The 26795-nt window shown below is 41.8% G+C and overlaps 1 protein-coding gene across 1 annotated transcript in view; it reads right to left on the bottom strand.

Annotated features, from left to right (window-relative positions):
• LOC106607659 (arf-GAP with SH3 domain, ANK repeat and PH domain-containing protein 2) overlaps positions 1–26795 on the bottom strand; it is a 53403-nt gene that overhangs the window by 15797 nt on the left and 10811 nt on the right. Inside the window, exons 2-11 of the mRNA XM_014204849.2 lie at positions 12736–12808; positions 11328–11473; positions 9249–9323; positions 8860–8909; positions 7893–8022; positions 6943–7028; positions 6728–6803; positions 6123–6209; positions 4603–4703; positions 4132–4201 (exon numbers count right to left, since the gene is read on the bottom strand). Coding sequence (XP_014060324.1) covers positions 4132–4201; positions 4603–4703; positions 6123–6209; positions 6728–6803; positions 6943–7028; positions 7893–8022; positions 8860–8909; positions 9249–9323; positions 11328–11473; positions 12736–12808 — 894 coding nt within the window. The remainder of the gene's footprint in view (positions 1–4131; positions 4202–4602; positions 4704–6122; positions 6210–6727; positions 6804–6942; positions 7029–7892; positions 8023–8859; positions 8910–9248; positions 9324–11327; positions 11474–12735; positions 12809–26795) is intronic.

Below are 26795 nucleotides of genomic sequence, written 5' to 3'. Positions count from 1 at the left end.
GACACGATTTGCTTAGAATTCCATGGCATTATTTTACATTATGTTATAGTATGAAGAATACATTTGAACAGAGCTGAATAAAATAAAAATGATATTTTCTCCAAACGATTTGAGGGAGTGCGCACATTCTGTGTTGCGCGGTTAACAAAGACATAGGTACTCCTATATGCTTAATTTAGAGTTATTTACGTAACTTTAGTTGTGATACTTACGTTGGGCTATATATTTCGATTTTTATACATTCTAAGGCTGCATGATGTGACTCTAATGATGATTCGAAAAAAGTCTCATGAAAGGCATAAGCTCTGCTTTGTTTTTTGTCTCTCATTCACAATTTGACAAGCACTTGATAATGCCTCGAATTTCCTGGCATACCCCCTAAAATAATCCATGCCTTTTTCAGCCAGTGGCCATTGTGCCCTTGGGCTTAATATAATAATTATAATTCCCTTCTCCCGGCTGCATGCTCCGAAGAACCTCTCACTCATATGTCTCTCCGATATGTCTCTCCGTCACATGATCTGGTCTTTCTCACAGGCTACAATCGAAGACAGACACATCGGGGATGCAACTGCGTGCGTCCTTATCCAATTCCGAGGCGCATATTGAAGATGTCCCCATTTACTTTTCGTCAGCCAATAAGATGAGTAGGCCTAATGAACAGCAAGCGCACTAGCTTATGTCAATTTACTTATCCCCATAGTACAAAAGTTGATATATTCTATTCTGTGCGAGAAGAAAATATCCCAAATATTTTCTGGGACAGTTGTGGGATGTGATAGATCCCAAATGAATACAACTTTTTTAAGCAATGAGGCTGACGCAACAGATCAGAATGTTTACCTTAAAATGTTGATCAACTATTAGGCTATTTCTTCAAATTATAAGCGCAGCAATCCACACACGGCAGTAAGAGCAAATGTTCCATTAGCGGGAAAACACCATTTTCAAAAGTGACCACAAATGAGATTGTGCATGTAATGCTTTTATTATAAAAGCTGAATTTTTCTTTATGGTGAAAATGATCTTCCCCGTATTTATCCCAGTTAGGGTCTTCACCGGTTGTAAAGCGGATTCATGTGCTTAATTTTAAGAAGTTATTTGGCTACTTTAGTTGTGATACAAACCTTATCAAAACTTAGAGGCCTATGGGCCGGGCTACATGAGGTGTGCGAGTAGCAAAAAAAAGGCATTTGCTGTGTCTTGCCTTACTGCACACGCTGGGCAACATTCACTAGTGATAATACATCATTTATAAGTAATAGGCTAATATTGTCACCCATCAGACTATTCTTGATTTAATCTTGTCTTTACATATACAAAAATGTAGTATATGTAAAGACAAGCTTAAATCAAGAATAGTTTGATGGGTGACAATATTAGCCTAGTAACTAAATAATGTATGTGTGAAATTTGTTTTGATTTTTAATGGACCATTATCATGCACCTGTCTCGGAACAGAGGCAGGGGAAAAAATACATGTCATCTATACATGACTGCCTTTCTTGATGTCTATAGTATTCTCTCGGGTATGCAATCTGGTTTCCGCTCAGGTTATGGATGTGTCACTGCAACCTTAAAGGTCCTCAATGATGTCACCATTGCCCTTGATTCTAAGCAATATTGTGCTGCTATTTTTATTTTATTACGGTAGACCATTCCATTCTTGTAGGCTGGATAAGGAGTATTGGTTTCTCTGTGGGGTCTTTGGCCTGGTTTGCTAACTACCTCTCTCAAAGAGAGCAGTGTATAAAGTCAGAAAATCTGCTGTCTTAGCCACTGCCTGTCACCAAGGGAGTACCCCAAGGCTCAATCCTAGGCCCCATGCTCTTCTCAATTTACATCAACAACATAGCTCAGGTAGTAGGAAGCTCTCTCATCCATTTATATGCAGATGATACAGTCTTACTCAGCTGGCCCCTCCCCGGATTTTGTGTTAAATGCTCTACAACAAAGCTTTCTTAGTGTCCAACAAGCCTTCTCTACCCTTAACCTTGTTCTGAACACCTCCAAAACAAAGGTCATGTGGTTTGGTAAGAAGAATGCCCCTCTTCCCACAGGTGTTATTACTACCTCTGAGGGTTTAGAGCTTGAGGTAGTCACCTCTTACAAGTAATTGGGAGTATGGCTAGACGGAGCACTGTCCTTCTCTCAGCACATATCAAAGCTGCAGGCTAAAGTTAAATCTAGACTTGGTTTTCTCTATCATAATCGCTCCTCTTTCACCCAGCTGCCAAACTAACCCTGATTCAGATGACCATCCTACCCATGCTAGATTACGGAGACATCATTTATAGATCGTCAGTTAAGGGTGCTCTCGGGCGGCTAGATGTTCTTTACCATTCGGACCATCAGATTTGCCACCAATGCTCCTTATAGGACACATCACTGCACTCTATACTCCTCTGTAAACTGGTCATCTCTGTATACCCGTCGCAAGACCCACTGGTTGATGCTTATTTATAAAACCCTCATTGGCTTCACTCCCCCCTATCTGAGATATCTACTGCAGCACTTATCCTCCACATACAACACCCATTCTACCAGTCACATTCTGTTAAAGGTCCCCAAAGCACACACATCCCTGGGTTGCTCCTGTTTTCAGTTCGCTGCAGCTAGCGACTGGAACGAGCTGCAACAAACACTCAAACTGGACAGTTTTATCTCAATCTCTTCATTCAAAGACTCAATCATGGACACTCTTACTGAAAGTTGTGGCTGCTTTGTGTGATGTATTGTTGTCTCTACCTTCTTGCCCTTTGTGCTGTTGTCTGTGACCAATAATGTTTGTACCATGTTGTTGTTATGTTGTGTTGCTACCATGCTTGCTATGTTGTTGTCTTAGGTCTCTCTTTATGTAGTGTTGTGTTGTCTCTCTTGTTGTAATGTGTGTTTATTTCTTTTTTAATCCCAGGCCCCCGTCCCTGCAGGAGGCCTTTTGCCTTTTGGTAGGCCATCATTGTAAATAAGAATTTGTTCTTAACTGACTTGCCAAGTTAAATAAAAAATAAATCTATGCACTTAAAATAGCGAATGGAGGACACTTTTCTCGTGGTTCATTTTTATGCCAGCCAGGTAGGCTATACTCCTGTTGTAAAGAGAAGCAATGTGCTTAATATTAGGAAAGTTGAGAAATAAATATAGTAGGCCTAGCCTATAGAAAGCTGAAGGGATCCTCTTTTTATTAGAGGCCATCACTCTGTTTTCTCAAGCAATTGCATAGCCTATAGAAATGTTGCACAACATGAGCTCATGGGCTCTCATGAAGTGTTTGATTACATTTTCGATTACATTTGCATTGATAGAGTGCTGAGTACCAGGCAGTTAGGAAGTTTGGTAGGCTACTAATGACCATCAGCAGCATCAGAGCTTGGAGAACCTTAATTATCGTGACTAAACAATCTAGTGGAATTTGACTGCCATCGTGACTCGTGACCGCCGGTGTGGCGGTAATATGGTCACAGTTGCAGCCCTAATCACAACTGAGACAATGCTATGCCGTTAGGATTAATGACGTTTTGACATTAGGGTAATGTTGTCAAGAGGAATGTCATGCACGAAAGAACTTGTAGCCGTTTGTGATTAGATTCCTAGAAGTGGTCAACAGGAATCCAGTCAAAAAAGAAAGAGAAAATCCTGTGCACAGCAGGAATCCAGTCAAGCGTTAATACAGAAATCATCCCGCCTGCGGACCCAAAAAATAGTTCAATCTTCGATTGAAATTCAAGGCCTCCCGAGTGGGGCAGTGGTCTAAGGCACTGCATTGCAGTGCTAGACGTGTCACTACAGATCCGGGTTTGGTCCCGGGCTGTGTTGAAGCCTCTCCCGAGTCCGTATGGAAGTTGCAGTGATGGGACAAGACTGTAACTACCAATTGGGGAGAAAAGGGGGTAAAAAAAGTACACGCTCTTTCTTCTCATCTTCTTCTTGCTCTGTCTTAACATGTGGTCTGGCTCTTCATCAACAACAAAAAATGTAATTGTGCTTCGTCGTCCACATTGTCGTCCACAGACCTTATTGAATTACACCGGCTGACATGCAGTATGTACGAGCAGCATGCATAACGGCATGGTATGAAGGAAAGTGAGTGACCAATAGGAGAAGACAGGAACAGGAAAGGAAGTCTCTTACCGTTCCATGGGAGATAGTCAGGAACCCGTTCTTCACAGAACACTTCCTCTTCTGCCACACTTTCCTCAGGCTGAAGAAGAGAAGGGAGAGATAATATTCATTATGACACTACAACACTTCTCTATCCCTCTCTATACATGTTCTCCTCGAGCAAGGTTTCCCAAACTTGGTCCTGGGTGCACGTTTTGGTTTTTGCCCTGGCACTACACAGCTGATTCAAATAACCTAGATGACCAATCCACATCTTCAACCACACCATTTCCCGAGCAGCAAATGGAATCATGTATGCCTAGAGGACATCATATCACCCTATCGCTGATCACCCTATCGCTGCGAGTAAAACGCAAGTGCAAGGTGTCCACAGTGGGTTCCCCACCACTGCGAGTCAAACTACTATTTCCCTGCCTTTGCCGGGTTAAATAAACAGCTGTTCTTGCATCTGACCAGAGGCCATATTGGTCATCCACTCACCCCTCGCTCCTCTTATAGAGAATTCCACAGTATTCCGTGCCGTAGGCCTTATTCCCCTGGAGCTGATGAAGGCTGTATCCAGTCTGTTTGGCCTGGGAGTCCTAATACACAGGAACACACACACACACACACACACACACACACACACACACACACACACACACACACACACACACACACACACACACACACACACACACACACACACACACACACACACACACACACACACACACACACACACACAAAATATATAAGTCTCATCTCTCTCAATGCTCAGACATTCATCCAAATCATGTTTCTTCAGCCTCCTCTTCTGAAGGCCTACACTACTCTACATTGCTAAAAATGAAGGCGCTTTGAAGCACATTCCTTGTTGACGGCCATATATGAAGCAAGGCCACTGAACACCTTTTGGTTCAGTAAGAGAGCTAGCATTGCTTCAGTAAGCCTCAGCCTTACTTCGCCGTATTCAAACAGGGTTTGTGACTCTGGAGTTTGTAAGCCATAGAGATTTGCATGGAGGGCTTGAGCAGAGTAAACACAGTGCATTCTGAAGAGATTACAAAATGTCAGACTAGTGTGCTGCCAAGCCTGACATTTAACTGTCTGGAAGCTGTTTCTATTCCCTTCAAATCCTCTCTGTGGTTAAGAATATTGATTATGGCCGTGTCCCTCCCAAATGTCACCATACTCCCTACATAGTGCAGAGCCCTATGGACCCTGGTCAACAGTAGTGCACTATACAGGTAAAAGGGTGCAATTTGTAACTCAGACAATGCCTTCAGCAAAATTGAGGTTCAAGGAGAGAAAAAAAAGGCTTGATTGGGGAAAGAGCAAAAGTTCACCAAGAAAGCACACATTCCCTCTCCTAGCCACTGGTGGTAACCATCATCTGTCTATTGCATTGTAACTGTAAGTCACGAGCCAAGTGACACGACACATAAGACCAGTCATCTATAATCCTGTAGTAGACTACAGGTTTGTTAAGGTAGAACTAGTGTATTTTCCTATTTTGCTATGACAAGACAGGTAAGACAAAATACATTACAGTATATGTACTAGAATTGGTCTGGAGAAATGATTGATATAAGAAATTGGATTAGGTCCCTTCCTCTCTGCTTCCAAGGTTATGTAACTGGTGGGCTCCCGAGTGGCGCAGCGGTCTAAGGCACTGCATCTCAGTGCCAGAGGCGTCACTACAGACCCTGGTTCAATTCCAGGCTGTATCACAACCGGACGTGGTTGGGAATCCCATAGGGCGGCGGACAATTGGCCCAGTGTTGCCCAGCTTAAGGTTTGGCCGGTGTTGGCTGTCATTGTAAATAAGAATTTGTTCTTAACTGACTTGCCTAGTTAAACAAAAAAAATAAAAAACACTGGTCTCCTACTAATACCAAGAGGAAATTCCCTCTTGGACCAAAGGTGACACTGGTCTTAAGTCGCAGGCAGGACTACCTCATCACGAGAGTGTGATTCTAAATCACCGCCACTTCTTACTCCAGTGATTGAGAGCTCACCTCTTTCTGTTCAGACAGTAGGGAGGACTTGAGAACATCTCTGAGCTGACTCAGCTGTTTCCTCTCTCCATCTTGGGTCTGTTTGATCTGAGAAACAGGACGTGGGAGAGTCGATAGACACATTATTGACAGACAGGCTGTGAAACCAGGGCAACTACCAAAGAGAATATCATAAAATATGGAGGAGTCTCAAATGACACCCTCTTCTCTATATAGTTTACTACTTTCGACAGAAGTTCTATGGGCCTTGGTCAAAAGAAGTGCACTAAATAGGGAATAGTGTGCCATTTGTGAAGCAGCCTCAAAGATAGAGAGAAAACCCCTCAGACCAACTCAGACCCACTTCAGCACAATCAACCCAAACACTCAGCCAAGCGCTGACAGAACAGTACAAAGAAATGAAAATAAAACATTCCATCTCTTTTTTATAAAGCAGTGTTGGAACTGCCTCCTGGCCTGTGGAGACTCAAACTGACACTATATAAACTTTGAACAAGCATTGGACAAACATTGTTTGGAAAATGCTTATCAAGCATTTGGTGAGAAATGCGGTGTACGCATTAAACCAGGAAAGGATAAAGATAGAGGTCGACAGAGTGGCTCACTGTAATCAAGTCTGTCGTCAGTTTCTCTATGGAAGGTTTGAGGCTATTCACTGCGATTAGCCCATCCTGGAAGAAGCTGTGAGGAGAGAGGAAACAAACACAGAACAGGAATTTTCAGAGTCAAGAAGGGTCAAGCATTTGCCCTCCTACAAAAGACGAAGCCAACAATTAAACACTGATCATGTGAAATCCCAAAATAAATGAAAATGACATACTTGCACTGGGCGTGGAAATATTTGATGAGGTTCTGGAGGAAGTCGACCCTCTTTTTCGTTTCGATTTCATTCACTTTTAGAAGATACTGGAGACAGAATAACACACAGTTAGTAATGGCCACAGAGAGGTAGGATGAGGTGGTGCACTGGCCTGATCCCAGATCGGTTTGTGCTCTATATGTAACTGAGTTAGATCGTACAGTAACCTCACTCCCCAGGTGTTGAAATGTCTCCACTCGCGCTACTGAATTGGTCATTTTTCACTGGCACAACTGGCTAAGATGTTGTGGTTGTCCCACCTAGCTATCTTAAGATACACGCACTAACTGTAAGCTGCTCTGGATAAGAGCACCTGCTAAATGACTGAAAAAGGTTCATGTAAATATAGGATCACTTGTCGAGCCCAGTAAGGGGACAGGGACACTGAAGGAAGCTCTACTGTTAAGCAAGCACAGTCACGTCCATCACATTATAGCCAATACCCATGATCATAATAGCCAATCCAATCTACCTACCTCATCCCCATATTGTTATTTTTATTTACTTTTCTGCTCTTTTTGCACACCAGTATTTCTACTTGCACATCATCATTTCCACATCTATCACTCCAGTGTTAATTTGCTAAATTGTAATTACTTCGCTACTATGGCCTATTTATTGCCTTACCTCCTCACGCCATTTGCACACACTGTATATAAAAATAAAAATAAAATTATATTGTGTTATTGACTGTACGCTTGTTTATTCTATGTGTAACTCTGTGTTGTTGTTTGTGTCACACTGCTTTGCTTTATCTTGGCCAGGTCGCAGTTGTAAATGAGAACTTGTTCTCAACTGGCCTACCTGGTTAAATAAAGGTTAAATAAAATTAAAATAAAAAATAAAAATAAAATCATTGTGATGCCAGCGAAACCGAACTGGGACCTGGCCAGTGGTACACACCCTCTCACCTCGCACATCTGGAACTGAAAGAGGCGTCTCTCCTTCTCCATCTCCTCAGCGATCTCTCCGCCACTGAACTCTGTCCGTATCATCCCGTGCTGCTTAGCGTGCTCCTTCTTCTCCTTCTCTATCTTAGTGCTGCAGGGAACACAAGAGGTCACAGCGATGACGATGCTGGTGAAGCACAGCACGAATGGATTGAAGAAGGAAAAATCACTCACTAATTAACTCATAGCATGCAGCTGCACATGATATCAATATTTACTCTCATCGGTTTATGTTAAGCGTTATTACGCCGCTCTCATTCATCAATTCGAACCACTCACGTCAACCCAAAGGCTCTATGACTATGCCACAGGAGTTTGTTTGCACAAGGCATTAATCTTTAGTAAACTATTAACTCTTAAATGACCTGCCGAGACCTCTAACAGTGAACTAGAATGATCTCTACCTATGTTAAGTAACTTATAATAATCGTTCGAAACATCTCTTTCATGCCTGTCATTTTGAAAATGAAAAGATTATGTAGGGACTAGGGATATGTACTGTATAACTGCAGTAAAGTAAACCCCCTTTGTCTGTCCATACCATAGTTCATTTGACACTAAAATAACCTCAGACGGACAGAGTATTCACATACAAACAGGAAGCAAGTGCGGCTATTGTAGGCCTAGTCTCATTCTCCTAAGGGTCTGTCTGTCAGCTGTTTTAGGAATAGCAGCAGTTGACCTTTTACGAGCTTCCATTGTTTTCCCTTTATATTTGTTGTTAAACTGAACCCACATGCAACTTCATGGTGGTGGCAGCTTATGGCCCGCCCTCTTTTCCTTGTGCTCGTAAGCTATAATCATTCATTAAGGCTCAACCCACACATATCAAGTGGTGGCGCTTTTGTTTGAAACTCAAACTGCTGCAGTGGTGGAGGTAAAACGAAAGGGAGTTGTAACTTGCGAAAATAAAGTGGCTCTAACTCACAGTTTAGTTTCGTAATCTTTCCAGGCTTTATCAAAAGGCTTTTTCAGATCCTGTTGAAAAGGAACATAACAGTATTATTACATGGGAGAGACATATGATATTAGTTTAAGCTGTGAATATTAAACTGTCTATAAACTGCGATTTATATTCAAGGTTAGAGGTCAGTCACATGGACTTTGCTCATGAAGTAATTTACAAGGCATTCCTTAAATGGCTAGGGATCGGAATTAGGAGGAGGATCCTGTGGCTATGTGTGTTCAAAATGACTAGCATGGGACAGGCCTACTCCTTACCTCTTGTTCTGACTGGTATGGTAAAACACATGTTCTGATTGGTTATGGTAAAACACTGTGATTGATAACATTTAATAACACATGTAGTATACCTACCCCTTTGACCCCTTTCAGGTCTCCTTTCAGTAGACTGTCTAAGGGGAAGGTAATGATGTTGTTCATGTTCTGCAACTGCAAACACAGACAGGCGGACAGACAGGCAGACAGACGGGAGGGCAGACAGAGTTAGAGTGAAATGTGGACAACCAGTGAAGAACAAACACCACTGTAAATACATCCTAGAGTGGCTTGTGAAAGTATTCACCTCCGTTGCCATTTTTCCAATTTTGTTGCATTTCAACCTGGAATTGAAATAGATTTTTGGGGGGTTTGTGTCATTTGATTTACACAACATGCCTAACACTTTGAAGATGCAAAATATTTTTTATTGTGAAACAAACAAAAAAATAAGACAAAAAAACTTGAGTAGGCATAACTATTCACCCCCCCAAAAGTCAATACTTTGTAGAGCCACCTTGTGCAGCAATTACAGCTGCAAGTCTCTTGGGGTATGTCTCTATAAACTTGGCACATCTAGCCACTGGGATTCTCAATTGGATTGAGGTCTGGGCTTTGACTATGCCATTCCAAGACATTTAAACGTTTCCCCTTAAACCACTCGATTGTTGCTTTAGCAGTATGCTTAGGGTCATTGTGCTGCTGTAAGGTGAACCTCCATCCTAATCTCAAATCTCTGGAAGACAAACAGGTTTCCCTTAATTTCCTTTTGGCGAACACCAAACATGTTTACTTATTTTTATCTTTAAGCAATGGCTTTTTTCTGGCCACTCTTCCGTAAAGCCCAGCTCTGTGGAGTGTATGGCTTAAAGTGGTCCTATGGACAGATACTCCAATCTCCGCTGTGGAGCTTTGCAGCTCCTTCAGGGTTATCTTTGGTCTCTTTGTTGCCTCTCTGATTAATGCCCTCCTTGCCTGGTTCGCAAGTTTTGGTGGGCGGCCCTCTCTTGGCAGGTTTGTTGTCATGCCAAATTCTTTCAATTTTTTTAATAATGGATTTAATGGCGCTCCGTGGGATGTTCAAAGTTTCTGATATTTTTTTATAACCAAACCCTGATCTGTACTTCTCCACAACTTTGTCCCTGACCTGTTTGGTGAGCTCCTTGGTCTTCATGGTGTCCCTTGCTTAGTGGTGTTGCAGACTCTGGGGCCTTTCAGAACAGGTGTATCATGAGATCATGTGACAGATCATGTGACACTTAGATTGCACACAGGTGGACTTTATTTAACTAATTATGTAACTTCTGAAGGTAATTGGTTGCACCAGATCTTATTTAGGGGATTCATAGCAAATGCACACATACATATGCACACACCACTTTTCAATTATTTTGGGGGGGAATTTTTTTAAACAAGTTTTTTTTCTCATTTCACTTCACCAATTTGGACTATTTTGTGTATGTCCATTACATGAAATCCAAATAAGCATCCATTTAAATTACAGTTTGTAATGCAACAAAATAGGAAAAACGCCAAGTGGGATGAATACTTTTGCAAGGCACTGTCTATTTCTGTTTATTTATTTTCCCTTTTGTACTTTAACAATTTTCACATCATTACAACACTTTATATAGACATAATTTGACATTTGAAGTGTCTTTATTCTTTTGGAACTTTTGTAAGTGTGATGTTTACTGTTCATTTTTAACAGTTTTTTTCACTTTTGTTTATTATCTATTTCACTTGCTTTGGCAATGTTAACATATGTTTCCCATGCCAATAAAGCCCCTTAAATTGAATTGAATTGACAGAGAGGCTACTCTGTTCAAGAAAGCCTAAACCCTTCACAAGTCACCCATCACAAGGTGTGAAGGAAACGCTAACAATTCACACTATGAAATTAGCAACTGAGCACTCAACCTCTTCTTTCACAATGTCTTAAAAGGAAAGTTCTGCCTGTTACATAGTCTTAAATAGGTCTAGATATCTTCAAAAGTGTACACTCCACACGCATGGTTGTGACAGCTAAAATGAAAGGGCAGATAAAAACGATGAATAAGAGAAAAACAAGGGCCACAATGGAGGTATTTGAGAGGTGGAGAGAGAAAGGAGGTAGAGACACAGTATGCGACAGTGTATAGCTCTGTGTGTGTGTGTGTGTGTGTGGTGGGGTCTCACCAGGTTCTTGAAGAGGGCTGTGAGCTCTTTGGTAAAGACGGCAAACTTGAGGAAGGCTGAGCCCACCTCAGGGTCCTCTCTACAGACACAGTTGTCCCCAAACTTCTCCATAGACTGGATGTACTGTTCCTCATTGTCAAAGTGGGCTGGGAAACATGCACGGCGGTCACTTGCAGTCAGTAGTCAAGTCGAACCAGAGTTTAAGTAACGGGTCATCACAACACACTTTACGTCATTAAAAAAACAATACAGACTCCCATATTCATATTATCTTCTTTGCTATGCAATCCCGTGATTTTTTTGTGGGCATTTCACATCTCTGTGATGCTATCCATGTTTCTAAGTTGACCTGACCTATAAAATGGAAAAGCCTTGTCTATGAATAATCACCAATAAGCTTGAGGAAGGTAATTGACCATAGGAGTTGTCAAGACAGCACAAACAGATCCGGGACCAGGCTAATGAAGCCATTCTCACACGGCCTCTTCTTAACAATGAACAGCATGTAAGGGCGCGCGAAGTGTGTGTAACAAACTACGAGCTTAGTTTACACAGCAGCTCCAAACCAAAGCAGGCGCTAAGGTATTCCCAGCATGTGCAGATCACCCTCGATTAGATCCATGATTAACAACTCCTGATCCGTTTCAAAAACACCCCAGGATTTTGACTCAGACCTGGGACGACACTGGAAGGTCTGTGGACTGGGTGAAGGGTGGAGAGGGCCAGTCATGGAGAGAAAAGGCCTGGGTCTAGGGACGCTTAATATACCGTATTATAGGAAGGACTGGAGTTACATGAGCAACATCTCTGTTCCTTTGGCCTGCTGGGACAGGTGTGTGGAATGGGAGGAATGTGGAGAGGTGATATCACTCTCATTCTCTGCCTCCCTCTCTCTTTCAAGGTTACACTTCACCTTCTTCAAACACTTCACCCTTCAAGGTTACACTTCACCTTCAATTTCCAGGTGGCGTGTGAAGGCCCCCAAATCAAGATCCAGATCCTCTGAGATCAAAATGTTCAATGGTAGGTGAAACACTGCAATCGCTCCAATCTGTGTCAGTGTCAATACAGTAGTCTATTGTAGTTTAAGAAGCATTGAGAGGTTAATGAAAACAAGAGGGTGCTGCACCAAAAACTGAATAGTACAAGAGATTACTGTGTAATATATACCAACATGCTGCACAACTAAAAAGTACTGAGGTTAGCACGTAAACAAAAAGGTGTGAAACTTGAGTGGGTGTGGTGATATAGATGGTATAACAGTATACAGTATATGGAAAGTGTATACCAGGACTGACTCACTGTACTGTAATGTATAATATTATAGGCCTACTATACCTATACTGTAAAGCACAGTGCTGTACTGTTCTGTACTGTACTATGCTGTGTTGCGTTGTGCTGTACTCACCCAGGCCAGAGTTGTTTATGGCCTTGACAGACTTCTTGATCTTGGAAAGTACTCCTCGGTCTACGTCTAGAGCCTAGGGGAGAGCGCACAAAGGGCAGTAAGGCAGATATAGAGAAAGAGCTACTGTCACTGCTCTATTTCCCTCTATACAGTATCCCTCTCTTCTATCTCCCAGCCCACACACACACACACACACACACACACACACACACACACACACACACACACACACACACACACACATTCATAGCCCAGCCCTTAGTCACTATAAGGTTGAATTTCCTTGAGATTAGAGAAGTATGGCCATGCTGCCCTGAGCCCAGCCCTACTGTTTAGACAGTTACAACACAGATATGGCAACGTGCCAGCCAAGCCCACGCCTGCCTGCTCAACCCTAGTACTAATGCTATAGTGGCAGGCAGCCACTCTGTGTGTGTCCAAATGGCACCATATTCTCCATGTAGTGCACTACTTTTGATCAGGGCCCATAGGGCTCTGGTTAAACGTAGTGCACTCTATAGGGAATATAGGGTGTCATTTGGGACGCAGGCTCTGATATGAAGCTCAGAAACCTTAGAGAGGCTGTAGAAACAAAGGAAATGCTTTGTGGGAAAACCGCACTTAGGAACTGTGGAGATCAGGTGGTACAGTACTATAATGGCCTATTGAAGTATAATATAGAAACACATTAATTAGGTAGATGAGCTCATTCAACTGCTAGGGCTGTCCCCGACCCAAAAAAAATCTTGATCGACCAAGAGTCGTTCTGTTCTTTCGACCAATCGATTGGTTGAAATGTTGAAACGTATTTTCCATATATAGACAGACACAACTTAGTGTGTTTGAATAAAAGCAACTCCATACAGTGGCTTGTAAAAGTATTCAACCCCCTTGGCATTTTTCCTATTTTGTTGCTTTACAACCTGGAATTTAAATAGATTTTTGGGGGGTTTGTATCATTTCATTTACACAACATGCCTAACACTTTGAAGATGCAAAATAAAAAAAAAGTGAAACAAACAAGAAATAAGACAAAAAAACATAACTTGAGCGGGCATAACTATTCACCCCCCCAAAGTCAATACTTGGTAGAGCCACCTTTTGCAGCAATTACAGCAGCAAGTCTCTTGGGGTATGTCTCTATAAACTTGGTACATCTAGCCACTGGGATTTTTGCCCATTCTTCAAGGCAAAACTGCTCCAGCTCCTTCAAGTTGGATGGGTTCCGTTGGTGTACAGTAATCTTTAAGTCATACCACAGATTCTCAATTGGATTGAGGTCTGGGCTTTGACTAGGCCATTCCAAGACATTTAAATGTTTCCCCTTAAACCACTCGAGTATTGCTTTAGCAGTATGCTTAGGGTCATTGTTCTGCTGTAAGGAGAACCTCCGTCCCAGTCTCAAATCTCTGGAAGACTGAAACAGGTTTCCCTCAAGAATTTCCCTGCATTTAGCGCCATCCATCATTCCTTCAACTCTGACCAGTTTCTCAGTCCCTGCCGATGAAGAACATCCCCTAAGCATGATGCTGCCACCACCATGCTTCACTGTGGCGATGGTATTCTCGGGGTGATGAGAGGTGTTGGTTTTGCGCCAGACATAGCGTTTTCCTTGATGGCCAAAATGCTACATTTTTGTCTCATCTGACCAGAGTACCTTCTTCCATATGTTTGGGGAGTCTCCCACATGCCTTTTGGGCGAACACCAAACATGTCTGCTTATTTTTGTTCTTTAAGCAATGGCTTTTTTCTGGCTACTCTTCCGTAAAGCCCAGCTCTGTGGAGTGTACGGCTTAAAGTGGTCCTATGGACAGATACTCCAATCTCCGCTGTGGAGCTTTGCAGCTCCTTCAGGGTTATCTTTGGTTTCTTTGTTGCCTCTCTGATTAATGCCCTCCTTGCCTGGTCTGTGTGTTTTGGTGGGCGGCCCTCTCATGGCAGGTTTATTGTGGAGACATATTCTTTCCATTTTTTAATAATGGATTAATGGTGCTCCGTGGGATGTTCAAAGATTCTGATATTTTTTTATAACCCAACCCTGATCTGTACTTCTCCACAACTTTGTCCCTGACCTGTTTGGCGAGCTCCTTGGTCTTCATAGCGCCGCTTGCTTGGTGGTGCCTCTTGCTTAGTGGTGTTGCAGACTCTGGGGCCTTTCAGAACAGGTGTATATATACTGAGATCATGTGACTGATCATGTGACACTTAAATTGCACACAGGTGGATGTTATTTAACTAATTATGTGACTTCTGAAGGTAATTGGTTGCACCAGATCTTATTTAGGGGCTTCATAGCAAAGGAGGTGAATACATATGTACGCACCACTTTTCCGGTTTTTATTTTTTGAATTTTTTGAAATCCAAATGAAATCCAAATAAAAATCAATTTAAATGACAGGTTGTAATGCAACAAAACACGAAAAACTCCAAGGGGATGAATACTTTTGCAAGGCACTGTATGCACTGAGCTTGTCTGATGCTTTAAGTACAAGGTTTTATTAAATAATTAAGACACACAAATTATTTAAGAAAGAGCCTGATGGTCACAATGTCATAAAAAATATGACAGCGAGTGTCTGTGTGACTGGCTCGCTCCCCACTGCAGCGAAAAGGCACCACAGCCCAGCAAGTGTTTATTGCGCTGTCCGTGCTGAAGCTGCCACATAATTTCAGCCATTTAGTTTCTTACTTCTTTCTGACTGAAAATGTTTTTTTTTGTTAACGAAAAACATTCCATATTCCCTCAACCCTTGCTCTCTTTATGTCAAACATAAACATCGCATGCATGTGACCAATTGGGCCTAAAGCCTATAGCCTATCAAAATCACATCAATAAATTGGTTACGACAAACTCCAAACACAGTAATGTTGACAGCAAAATGGATTCGGAGGACGTGAAAAAGAAATGGGTGAATGGTTACTGGTTGCTCAGGAGGGAAAGGGGATGTCAGATCTGTGGAATACATTTTACTTAGTTGTGGAAACCACTGGAGATCACGAAAAAGGAAGGTATAGGAAGGAGCAAGCATTGCGTGAGTATTATGTGTGCCAAACAGGTGCTGTTAGATCACAATATTATTTTTCGGACCATTTGGAACATTGTAAACGACACTAAATAAACAAGTGTTCCAGAGAGTCTGTTTTAACGGAAAAAATATATACACAGTTGAAGTCGGAAGTTTACATACACCTTAGTCAAATACATTTAAACTCAGATTTTCACAATTCATGACATTTAATCCTAGTAACAATTCCCTGTCTTAGGTCAGTTAGGATCACCACTTTATTTTAAGAATGTGAAATGTCAGAATAATAGTAGAGAGAATGATTTATTACAGCTTTTATTTCTTTCATCACATTCCCAGTGGGTCAGAAGTTTACATACACTCAATTAGTATTTGGTAGCATTGCCTTTACATTGTTTAACTTGGGTCAAACATTTTGGGTAGCCTTCCACAAGCTTCCCACAATAAGTTGGGTGACTTTTGTCCCATTCCTCCTGTCAGAGCTGGTGAAGCTGAGTCAGGTTTGTAGGCCTTCTTGCTCACACATGCTTTTTCAGTTCTATATGTTCTATATGATTGAGGTCAGGGCTTTGTGATGCCACTCCAATACCTTGACTTTGTTGTCCTTAAGCCATTTTGCCACAACTTTGGAAGTATGCTTGGGGTCATTGTCCATTTGGAAGACCCATTTGCGACCAAGCTTTAACTTCCTGACTGATGTCTTGAGATGTTGCTTCAATATATCCACCATTTTCTCATGATGCCATCTATTTTATGAAGTGCACCAGTCCCTCCTGCAGCAAAGCACCCACATAACATGATGCTGCCACCGCCGTGCTTCACGGTTGGGATGGTGTTCTTCAGCTTGCAAGCCTCCCCCTTTTTCCTCCAAACTTAATGATAGTGATTATGGCCAAACAGTTATATTTTTGTTTCATCAGACCAGAGGACACAAATTTGTGGAGTGGTTGAAAAACGAGTTTTAGTGACTCCAACCTAAGTGTATGTAAACTTCCGACTTCAATTGTATAAAGCCTTTATTACAGCAAACTAAAAACAGTTGCATGCTTTCGTGAATTGTGGCTTGTTTATTGTTTAGGCTAATTATTCAAAGCTCCCTTTGTTAATTCATTTTAAAACTAAAATGCTTGATTGCATTTCAAAGCATGAATGTATCGTATGCTGTGTAACGGCATGAACGAATGAATGATTGATTGTTACAGTAGCATATATATTGACATATAGACCTAAGTAAGTTACAGTATTAAGACTTAACAGGAGGCGCTTGTGACGGAAGCCTGGAGGTTTCTTTTCTAGGTGTGAAGATATTCCAGGCGATAACAGGGCTGATAACTGATAACTCGAGCTTGGTTTACCAAGTTTCTAAACCATCTTTGGTATAGCGTCGTCATAATATTAGAATTGAGGAAGTCTTATCATAATCATTAGGATGTTTTAGCAATTCCGCAGTAGACGTCCTAAATGTCCCCCAGCCTTCAGATGTGAGCTAAACAGTGCACTTGCGTTTGAGATGCGTTTTAAGGCTATGGATGCGAAAGTGAACAAATCATTTCGATCTATTAACAGGAAGGGTTATATTAAATAGGCACAATATTTTTTTACTGGTGCATTTGGCAATATTCAATTCATATGCACAAAGCATATGAACAAAAGCATTCACTTACAGCATATAACACCATAGTACCCTCCAAACTCATCATTAAGCTCGAGACCCTGGGTCTCGACCCCGCCCTGTGCAACTGGGTCCTGGACTTTGACGGGCCGCCCCCAGGTGGTGAGGGTAGGAAACAACATCTCCACCCCGCTGATCTTCAACACTGGGGCCCCACAAGGGTGCGTTCTCAGCCCTCTCCTGTACTCCCTGTTCACCCATGACTGCGTGGCCATGCACGCCTCCAACTCAATCATCAAGTTGCAGACAATACTACGGTGGTAGGCTTGATTACCAACAACGACGAGACGGCCTACAGAGAGGAAGTGAGGGCCCTCGGAGTGTGGTGTCAGGAAAATAACCTCACACTCTACGTCAACAAAACAAAGGTGATGATCATGGACTTCAGGAAACAGCAGAGGGAGCACCCCCCTATCCACATCGACAGTAGTGGAGAAGGTGGAAAGTTTTAAGTTCCTCGGCGTACACATCACGGACAAACTGAAAAGGTCCACCCACACAGACAGCATGGTGAAGAAGGCGCAACAGCGCATCTTCAACCTCAGGAGGCTGAAATAATTTGGCTTGCCACCTAAAAACACTCACAAACTTGTACTGGTGCACAATCGAGCGCATCCTGTCGGGCTGTATCACCGCCTGGTACGGCAACTGCTCCGACCAGAACCGTAAGGCTCTCCAGAGGGTAGTGAGGTCTGCACAACGCATCACCGGGGGTAAACTACCTGCCCTCCAGGACACCTACACCACCCGATGTCACAGGAAGGCCAAAAAGATAATCTAGAACAACAACCACCCAAGACACTGCCTGTTCACCCCGCTATCATCCAGAAGGCGAGGTCAGTACAGGTGCATCAAAGCTGGGACCGAGAGACTGAAAAACAGCTTCTATCTCAAGGCCATCAGACTGTTGAACAACCATCACTAACATTGAGTGGCTGCTGCCAACATAGTGACTCAAATCTCTAGCCACTTTAATAATTCAAAATTGGATGTAATAAATGTATCACTAGCCACTTTAAACAATGGCACTTTATATAATGTTTACATAACCTACATTACTCATCTCATATGTATATACTGTACTCTATACCATCTACTGCATCTTGTCTATGCTGTTCGGCCATCGATCATCCATATATTTATATGTACATATTCTTATTCATTCCTTTACACTTGTGTGTATTAGGTAGTTGTTGTGAAATTGATAGATTACTTGTTAGATATTACTGCACGGTCGGAACTAGAAGCACAAGCATTTCGCTACACTCGCATTAACATCTGCTAACCATGTGTATGTGACAAATAAAATTTGATTTGATTTGAAAGTTGATACATGTTGGCCCTTCATATATCGGCTATGCACAGTACTTTGTTCAATTTATCAAATCAGTTATTATATCCTTGCTGAAATCGTGAACAACACCTGTCAAACTCAGACATTTCTCTCACAACACAGGAATTACGATTCACATGGGACTAGTATTATCAGAGAACCTTGGAGTTCTCCAAACAGTAGGTTATTCTGGCTGGATTTTTTTAAACTCCTGTCATGTATAAATTACTGCCATGGCAAATTTGGATGGGACTAAAATTATGGATGTAGTGTTTTGTGTTTGTGCACATAATTACATTACCCGACCTCCCCTAGCAAAACTAATCCCGTTCGAATAGGGCTTAAGGCAAGGGCTGTTTCCTCGTCTCAGCTGCTGCTGCCTCCGCCGCATTGTTCTCAATCCCAATATGCTGGTTAACTTTTCTATTATGCACATAGCAACATAAGGAAAGGCGTCAATTCCACGGCGCACTGAATATTATGTTTTAGAGCCGCGGACAGCGACCACATCCAAGGCGTGAGAAAGCACATTTGTTATCAAATAATATTATATTTATTTGTGTTGCACCATTATTTTTTACATAATATAACAATATACAATTTCAGCATCACATGTCTTAGAGTGATGGACTGTGCCATCCCTGTGGCCTCTGCAATGGATTAGTCCACTGAGACAGCGCGAATCAGACAAGTGTCTTGTGCACCATGAAAAACAAATGGTGACTGCTCGACTAAAGAAATCTCGGTCGACCAACAGCCTATCGACCAAACAATCGACCAGTCAACGAAATGGGGTCAGCCCTACAACTGACACATTTTGTCATTCCTGTGTGAATTTATATGTACAGTAATTACTAAGTTATAAATTCTTGGGTGGATACACAAACAACATGAGAGGGCCTTTTATAAACCAGAATAAAGAAGGGGATATTCCCAGTTTCCAACAGTTCAGTTCTCACAGTAAGGATAGCATTCTCCCCTTCAATTAGCCATTTTCAAGGTTCAGTTCCTCCTCTCAATGCCATTTGCTCATCATTTTAAAGAGGCGTATCATGAGCCAATGTCCTAGATGAATCACTGGACCAACTCTAAATTCTGATGACTGTGTATGCTGGGGACACTCAAATCCGCTCATGAAGCTAAACATGTAGCCTACAGTCATCATCACATGTAGCTTCGGTTGACTCTACCTCTGAGTCACAGCACAATCACAGTAGCAGTGCAGGTGGGTGTCTGGAGGCCCCCCAACTGACAGACCTGATGAGACTGCTGTGTCGAAAGCATCTCCTTGAATGAATGTCTTAGACCCTCTGTACACTATCATGCAGACCCAAACCAAATTCTGCTGGCTCTGATATTTTTTACTCCACATTGCCGGTTCTAGAAACTATGGTGGATGAGTAACCAGGTTAGCTCAGTACAGTTTGGTTTGCCTCAGTTGAACTCAGTAGTGTAAAAATCACTTTAAAATGGTCAACTTACAGTACCAGACAAAAGTTTGGACACACCGACTCATTCAAGGGTTTTTCTTTATTTTTTACTATTTTATACATTGTCGAATAATATTGAAGACATCAAAACTATGAAATAACACATATGGAATCATGTAGTAACCTAAAAAGTGTTCAACAAATCAAAATATATTTTATTTTTTAGATTCTTCAAAGTAGCCGCCCTTTGCCTTGATGACAGCTTTGCACACTCTTGGCATTCTCTCAACCAGCTTCACCTAGAATGTTTTTCCAACAGTCCTGAAGGAGTTCCCATATATGCTGAGCAATTGTTGGCTGCTGTTCCTTCACTCGGCGGTCCAACTCATGGCAAACAATCTCAATTGGGTTGAGGTCAGGTGATTGAGGAGGCCAGGCCATCTGATGCAGCACTTCATCACTCTCCTTCCTGGTCAAATAGACCTTACACAGCCTGGGGGTGTGTTGGGTCATTGTCCTGTTGAAAAACAAATGATAGTCCAACAATGCGCAAACCAGATGGGATGGTGTATCACTGCAGAATGGTGTGGTAGCCATACTGTCACGGTTGTCGTTGGGAAAGGAGGACCAAAATGCAGCAGGTATGTGGTTGCTCATCTTGAACTTTTATTAAACTCAAAATGAACACCAAAATAACAAAACGAACTCACGATCAACGAACAGGCTTCTCAGGCTCACACACGCTAGACAAGAAACAATCTCCCACAAAACCTACACCAAACAATTACTCATATATAGGACTCTCAATCAGAGGCAACGAGGAAGCACCTGCCTCCGATTGAGAGTCCCAAACCCCCATTAACCTAACATAGAAAAACACTCACTAGACTAAACATAGAAATACATAAACATAGAACATAAACCAAAACCCGGAAATAATAAATCAAACGCCCTTCTACAAAAACACCACCCCGAACCACATAAAACAAATACCCTCTGTCACGTCCTGACCAAACTAGCATAACAATTAACCCTTATACTGGTCAGGACGTGACACATACTGGTTAAGTGTGCCTTGAATTCTAAATAAATCACTGACAGTGTCACCAGCAAAGCACCCCCACCCATCACACCTCCTCCTCCTCCATGCTTCACGGTGGGAACCACACATGCGGAGATCATCCATTCACCTACTCTGTGCCTCACAAAGACAATGCGGTTGGAACCAAAAATCTCACATTTTGACTCAACGGACCAAAGGACAGATTTCCACCGGTCTAATGTCCATTGCTTGTGTTTATTGACCCAAGCAAGTCTCTTCTTATTATTGTAGTGGTTTCTTTGCAGCAATTCGACCATGAAGGTCTGATTCACACAGTCTCCTCTGAACAGTTGATGTTGAGATGTGTCTGTTACTTGAACTCTGTGAAGCATTTATTTGGACTGCAATCTCTGAGGCTGGTAACTCTAATAAATGTATCCTCTGCAGCAGAGGTAACTCTGAGGCTTCCTTTCCTGTGGTGGTCCCCATGAGAGCCAGTTTCATCATAGCGCTTGATGGTCTTTGCGATTGCACTTCAAGAAACTTTCCAAGTTCTTGACACTTTCCCGGATTGACTGACCTTCATGTCTTAAAGTAATGATGGACTGTCGTTTGTCTTTGCTTATTTGAGCTGTTATTGCCATAATATGGACTTGGTCTACTACCAAATAGTGCTATCTTCTGTATACCCCACCTACCTTGTCACAACACAACTGATTGGCTCAAACGCATTAAAAAGGAAAGATATTCCACAAATTAACAAGGCACACCTGTTAATTGAAATGCATTCCAGGTGACTACCTCATGAAGCTGGTTGAGAGAATGCCAAGAGTGTGCAAAGCTGTCATCAAGGCAAGGGTGGCTACTTTGAAGAATCTCAAATCTCAAATATATTTTGATTTGTTTAACATTTTTTGGTTACTACATGATTCTATATGTTTTATTTCATAGTTTTGATGTATTCACTATTATTCTACAATGTAGAAAATAGTAAAATAAAGAAAAACTCTGGAATGAGTAGGTGTGTCCAAACTTTTGACTGATACTGTATATGCAGGACTGCACACTTGAAAACAAATAGCCTTCTGGTTTTCCCACAGCCCCAGCAGCCCAATGGACTGGCTGGCAGACACTCACCCAGCCCAGGAAGGCATGGAAGCGAGCAAGCTGGGACAGGCTGGGCAGTCAGAGAGAGGGAGGATAAAAAGAAAGAGAGAGAGAGATAACATTCTAGGACAGTTGCAGCAGCCCAACACCAGTCCAGACCCCAGGGACTCTCCTAGGATGCAGCAGTGATGTACAGTACAGGTAGCCACGCAGCCAGGTCGAGCTAGAGCTTTGTTCTGAGCTAGACTAGATAGATTAAAGAGTGATCCACCACACACCATAGCCCTGGTGCAGCTTGCTGACACTGACACAGCCCAACTGATTGACAAATGTACTGCAAATTAAGAAATCATGTGACTAAACTAAATAAAAAGATACTACACTATGAAACAAAGATACATTATATAAAGAATGATAGTAAAAAGCTTTGGGGAACCTTAAATGAAATTTTGGGGTAAAAAGCCAACTCGGCTCCTTCATTTATTGCATCAGATGTCTAATTCATCACAAAGCCCAATGATATTGCAAACTACTTTAATTACTTTTTCATTGGCAAGATAAGCAAACTTAGGGATGACATGCCAGCAAGAAACGCTGATGCTACACATCCAAGTATATCGGACCAAATTATGAAAGACAAGAATTGTACTTTTGAATTCCGTAAAGTCAATGTGGAAGAGGTGAAAAAATGATTTTTGTCTATCAACAATGACAAGCCACCAGGGTCTGACAATCTAGATGGAAAATTACTGAGGATAATAGCAGATGATATTGCCAATCCTATTTGCCACATCTTCAATTTAAGCCTACTAGAGAGTGTGTGCCCTCAGGCCTGGAGGGAAGCTAAAGTCATTCCGCTACCCAAGATAGTAAAGCCCCCTTTACTGGCTCAAATAGCCAACCAATCAGCCTGTTACCAACCCTTAGAAAACGTCTGGAAAAAATGGTGTTTGACCAGATACAATGCTATTTTACAGTAAACAAATTGAAAACAGAATTTCAGCATGCTTATAGGGAAGGACACTCAACAAGCACAGCACTTACACAAATGACTGATGATTGGTTGAGACAAATTGATGATACAATTATTGTGGGGGCTGTCTTGTTAGACTTCAGTGCAGCTTTTGACATTATTGATCATAGTCTACTGCTGGAAAAACGTATGTGTTATGGCTTTACACCCCTGCTATAATGTGTATAAAGAGTTACTTGTCTAACAGAACACAGAGGTTGTTCTTTAATGGAAGCCTATCAAATATAATCCAGTTAGATTCAGGAATTCCCCAGGGTAGCTGTTTAGGCCCCTTGCTTTTTTACATTTTTACTAATGACATGCCGCTGACTGAGTAAAGCCAGAGTTTCTATGCATGCAGATGACTCAACACTATACACAACAGCTACTACAGCAACTGAAATGACTGCAACACTCAACAAAGAGCTGCAGTTAGTTTCAGAGTGGGTGGAAAGTAATAAGTTAGCCCTAAATATTTCAAAAACTAAAAGCATTGTATTTGGAACAAAACACTCACTAAACCATAAACCTCAACTAAATCTTGTAATACATAATGTAGAAATTGAGCAAGTTGAGATGACTAAACTGCTTGGAGTAAACCTAGATTGTAAACTGTCATGGGCAAAACATATTGATGCAGTAGTAGCTAAGATGGGGAGAAGTCTGTCAATAATAAAGCCCTAGTTTTGTCGCGCCTTGACTACTGTTCAGTCGTGTGGTCAGGTGCCAACAAAAGGACTTGGGAAAATTTCAGTTGGCTCAGAACAGGGCAGCACGGCTGGCCCTTGGATGTACACAGAGAGCTAATATTAATAATATGCATGTCAATCTCTCATGGCTGAAAGTGGAGGAGAGATTGACTTAATCACTACTTTTATTTATGAGAGGTATTGACATGTTGAATGCACCGAGTTGTCTGTCTAAACTACTGGCACACATCTCGGACACCCATGCATACCCCACAAGACATGCCACAAGAGGTCTCTTCACAGTCCCCAAGTCCAGAACAGACTATGGGAGGCACACAGTACTACATAGAGCCATGACTACATGGAACTCTATTCCACATCAAGTAACTGACGCAAGAAGTAACATTTTATTAAAAAAAAAAACAGATAAAAAAAACACCTTATGGAACAGTGGGGACTGTGAAGCAACACAAACATTGGCACAGACACACACATACACACACACACACACACACACACACACACACACACGCACTATACATACACATGGATTTAGTAATGTAGATATGTGGTAGTGGTGGAGTAGGGGCCTGAGGGCACACAGTGTGTTGTGAAATCTGTGAATGTATTGTAATGTTTTAAATTGTATAAACTGCCTTACTTTTGCTGGACCCCAAGAAGAGTAGCTGCTGCTTTGGCAGCAGATAATGGGGATCCATAATAAATATAAAAATATAAATACTGCTGGTGTTTTCACACTTGGTCCATTTCAGCCATTTTTTGCAAACTCAGTGCAGTTCGCATAATTATTTTTGCATTGTGAACACCCCCATAGAACTGAATAGAGCCCCTGAACCGGTTTGCTTGAATTATGCGGTCCGGTTCACTTTATTAGGGCAATGTGAACACCAAGCTCCCTTGGTTCGCTTGTCATTATTCCCGCACCACACACTAGACTACTGGAACACCGTTTCCCCTGCCATAGCCCCTCACATTGGTGCCACAAAATGATGTGCAAATTCGCAAAAGAAACATGTGCTGTTTTTGTATATTGATTAGCAGAAATGACAAAATATGTGTTTTTAGTTTAGATTATTTGTTTGCAATATGTGATCAATAGGCTAAGATCGCTTCATAAACGGTTTATTCCATTGTGGGGTTTGAATAGTGTGAGAAGAGGACAACATATTTGCTAAGAATCACAACATAGGGTACAAAATCTATTCTAGCTCTTAAAGGGGCAGTAGCCTACATTGGGAGTACAATTTTCAATTACATTGCATTAGAGACACACCCCCCTCAGAGAATGACACAGCTGCACGTGAGCTCTCACATTTTTTCAACATGTTTTTTTACAAAAGGATAGATTTGGAGTTAGATAAACTTGGATTTTTCAGCAGGTACATATGCAGGATGCTACCCTCCACAGCATGGCCTTCGCTCCAGATCAAAACTCCAAACCTACAACCTAATTTTGACCAAAATTAACTGGAGAGATTACTGCTTCCAAGGTTTTTATTTTTCCAAGCTATACGGAGGGTGCTCTAGCAAACAAACAGCAGAGATCTGAGGACACCATCCAACCTGGAACTGAGTGAGTAGTGTTTGGTATGATACTATTTTGAAAGCCAAGAAGAAAAAGAAAAAAGGAAAAGAAAGTACATTACAATGATATATTTAATTTTATGGGGACTGAATGCTGAGTTAAGGCTCCCAGGCTTGCAAGGACAGACCAGATACAAATTCAATTAGCACTAAGGTGTAAAGTAAAAGGCCTTTGGGCCCAACAAGTGGCGGGAGTCTTTAAAGCATCCTCTGAAGCCCCCTTCTGCTGTTCAAAGACCATTCACTGGCATTTTCTACAAGAAATCTGCCTCCAGAAATAAAAGCTTCTCCCATGTGGGTGTGACACCTACTCCCATTGCCTGCTGCACTGCTGCTTGGATTCCACCCGGCAATTTGTTCCCCGTCTGCCCTGGCCTGTCTCCCCCTGTCTGGCACAAGTACCCCCACCACACTCATCCCTCTCTCCCGAGCTTTCGCTCGCCTCCAGCACTCACGCACTGTTGGGGCAAGTGACTCTGAACTTACAATGGCTAGCCCCAAGTCATTATATATTTTATTTTTTTCTTGTACATTTTTCTATTTGCCTCATGACTGCATGACTACATACTTTGTTGACTACAAACTTTCTTCACCCAACCATGGGACAGACTATGTTTTTCCCACACTCAGGACTCTGACTCTCTATTGGTTAGACAGAGTTTTGGTCTCCCATCCTATTCTAACCACCTCTCGCCGGCTTGTATTCATGTTACCTGATGAAATTGCTGTACAATATGAACTTGTTGCCATCTGATGCATATTCAAATGTCATAAATCAGCACTGCAGAGCTCTCCCTGTACTATGTCGTGCCTTGGTTGTATTACTGTTGATGATATCTGGAAATGTGCATGTACACCCTGGCCCATATCCTGTTGCAAGCCCCAATTCTGACTTGTGCTCTGATTAGAGGTCGCCCGATTATGATTTTTTTCCCCGCCGATACCGATACCGATTATTGGAGGACCAAAAAAATGCCGATACCAATTAATCGGACGATTTCTTTTTTTTTGTTTGTAATAATGACAATTACAACAATACTGAATGAACACTTATTTTAACTTAATATAATACATCAATAAAATCAATTTAGCCTCAAATAAATAATGAAACATGTTCAATTTGGTTTAAATAATGCAAAAACAA

Source organism: Salmo salar, chromosome ssa06 (assembly GCF_905237065.1).
Source record: "Salmo salar chromosome ssa06, Ssal_v3.1, whole genome shotgun sequence".
Classification (NCBI taxonomy): Eukaryota; Metazoa; Chordata; class Actinopteri; order Salmoniformes; family Salmonidae; genus Salmo; species Salmo salar.
Note: the sequence above shows the minus strand (reverse complement) of the source record. Positions and strands in the feature narration are given on the sequence as shown.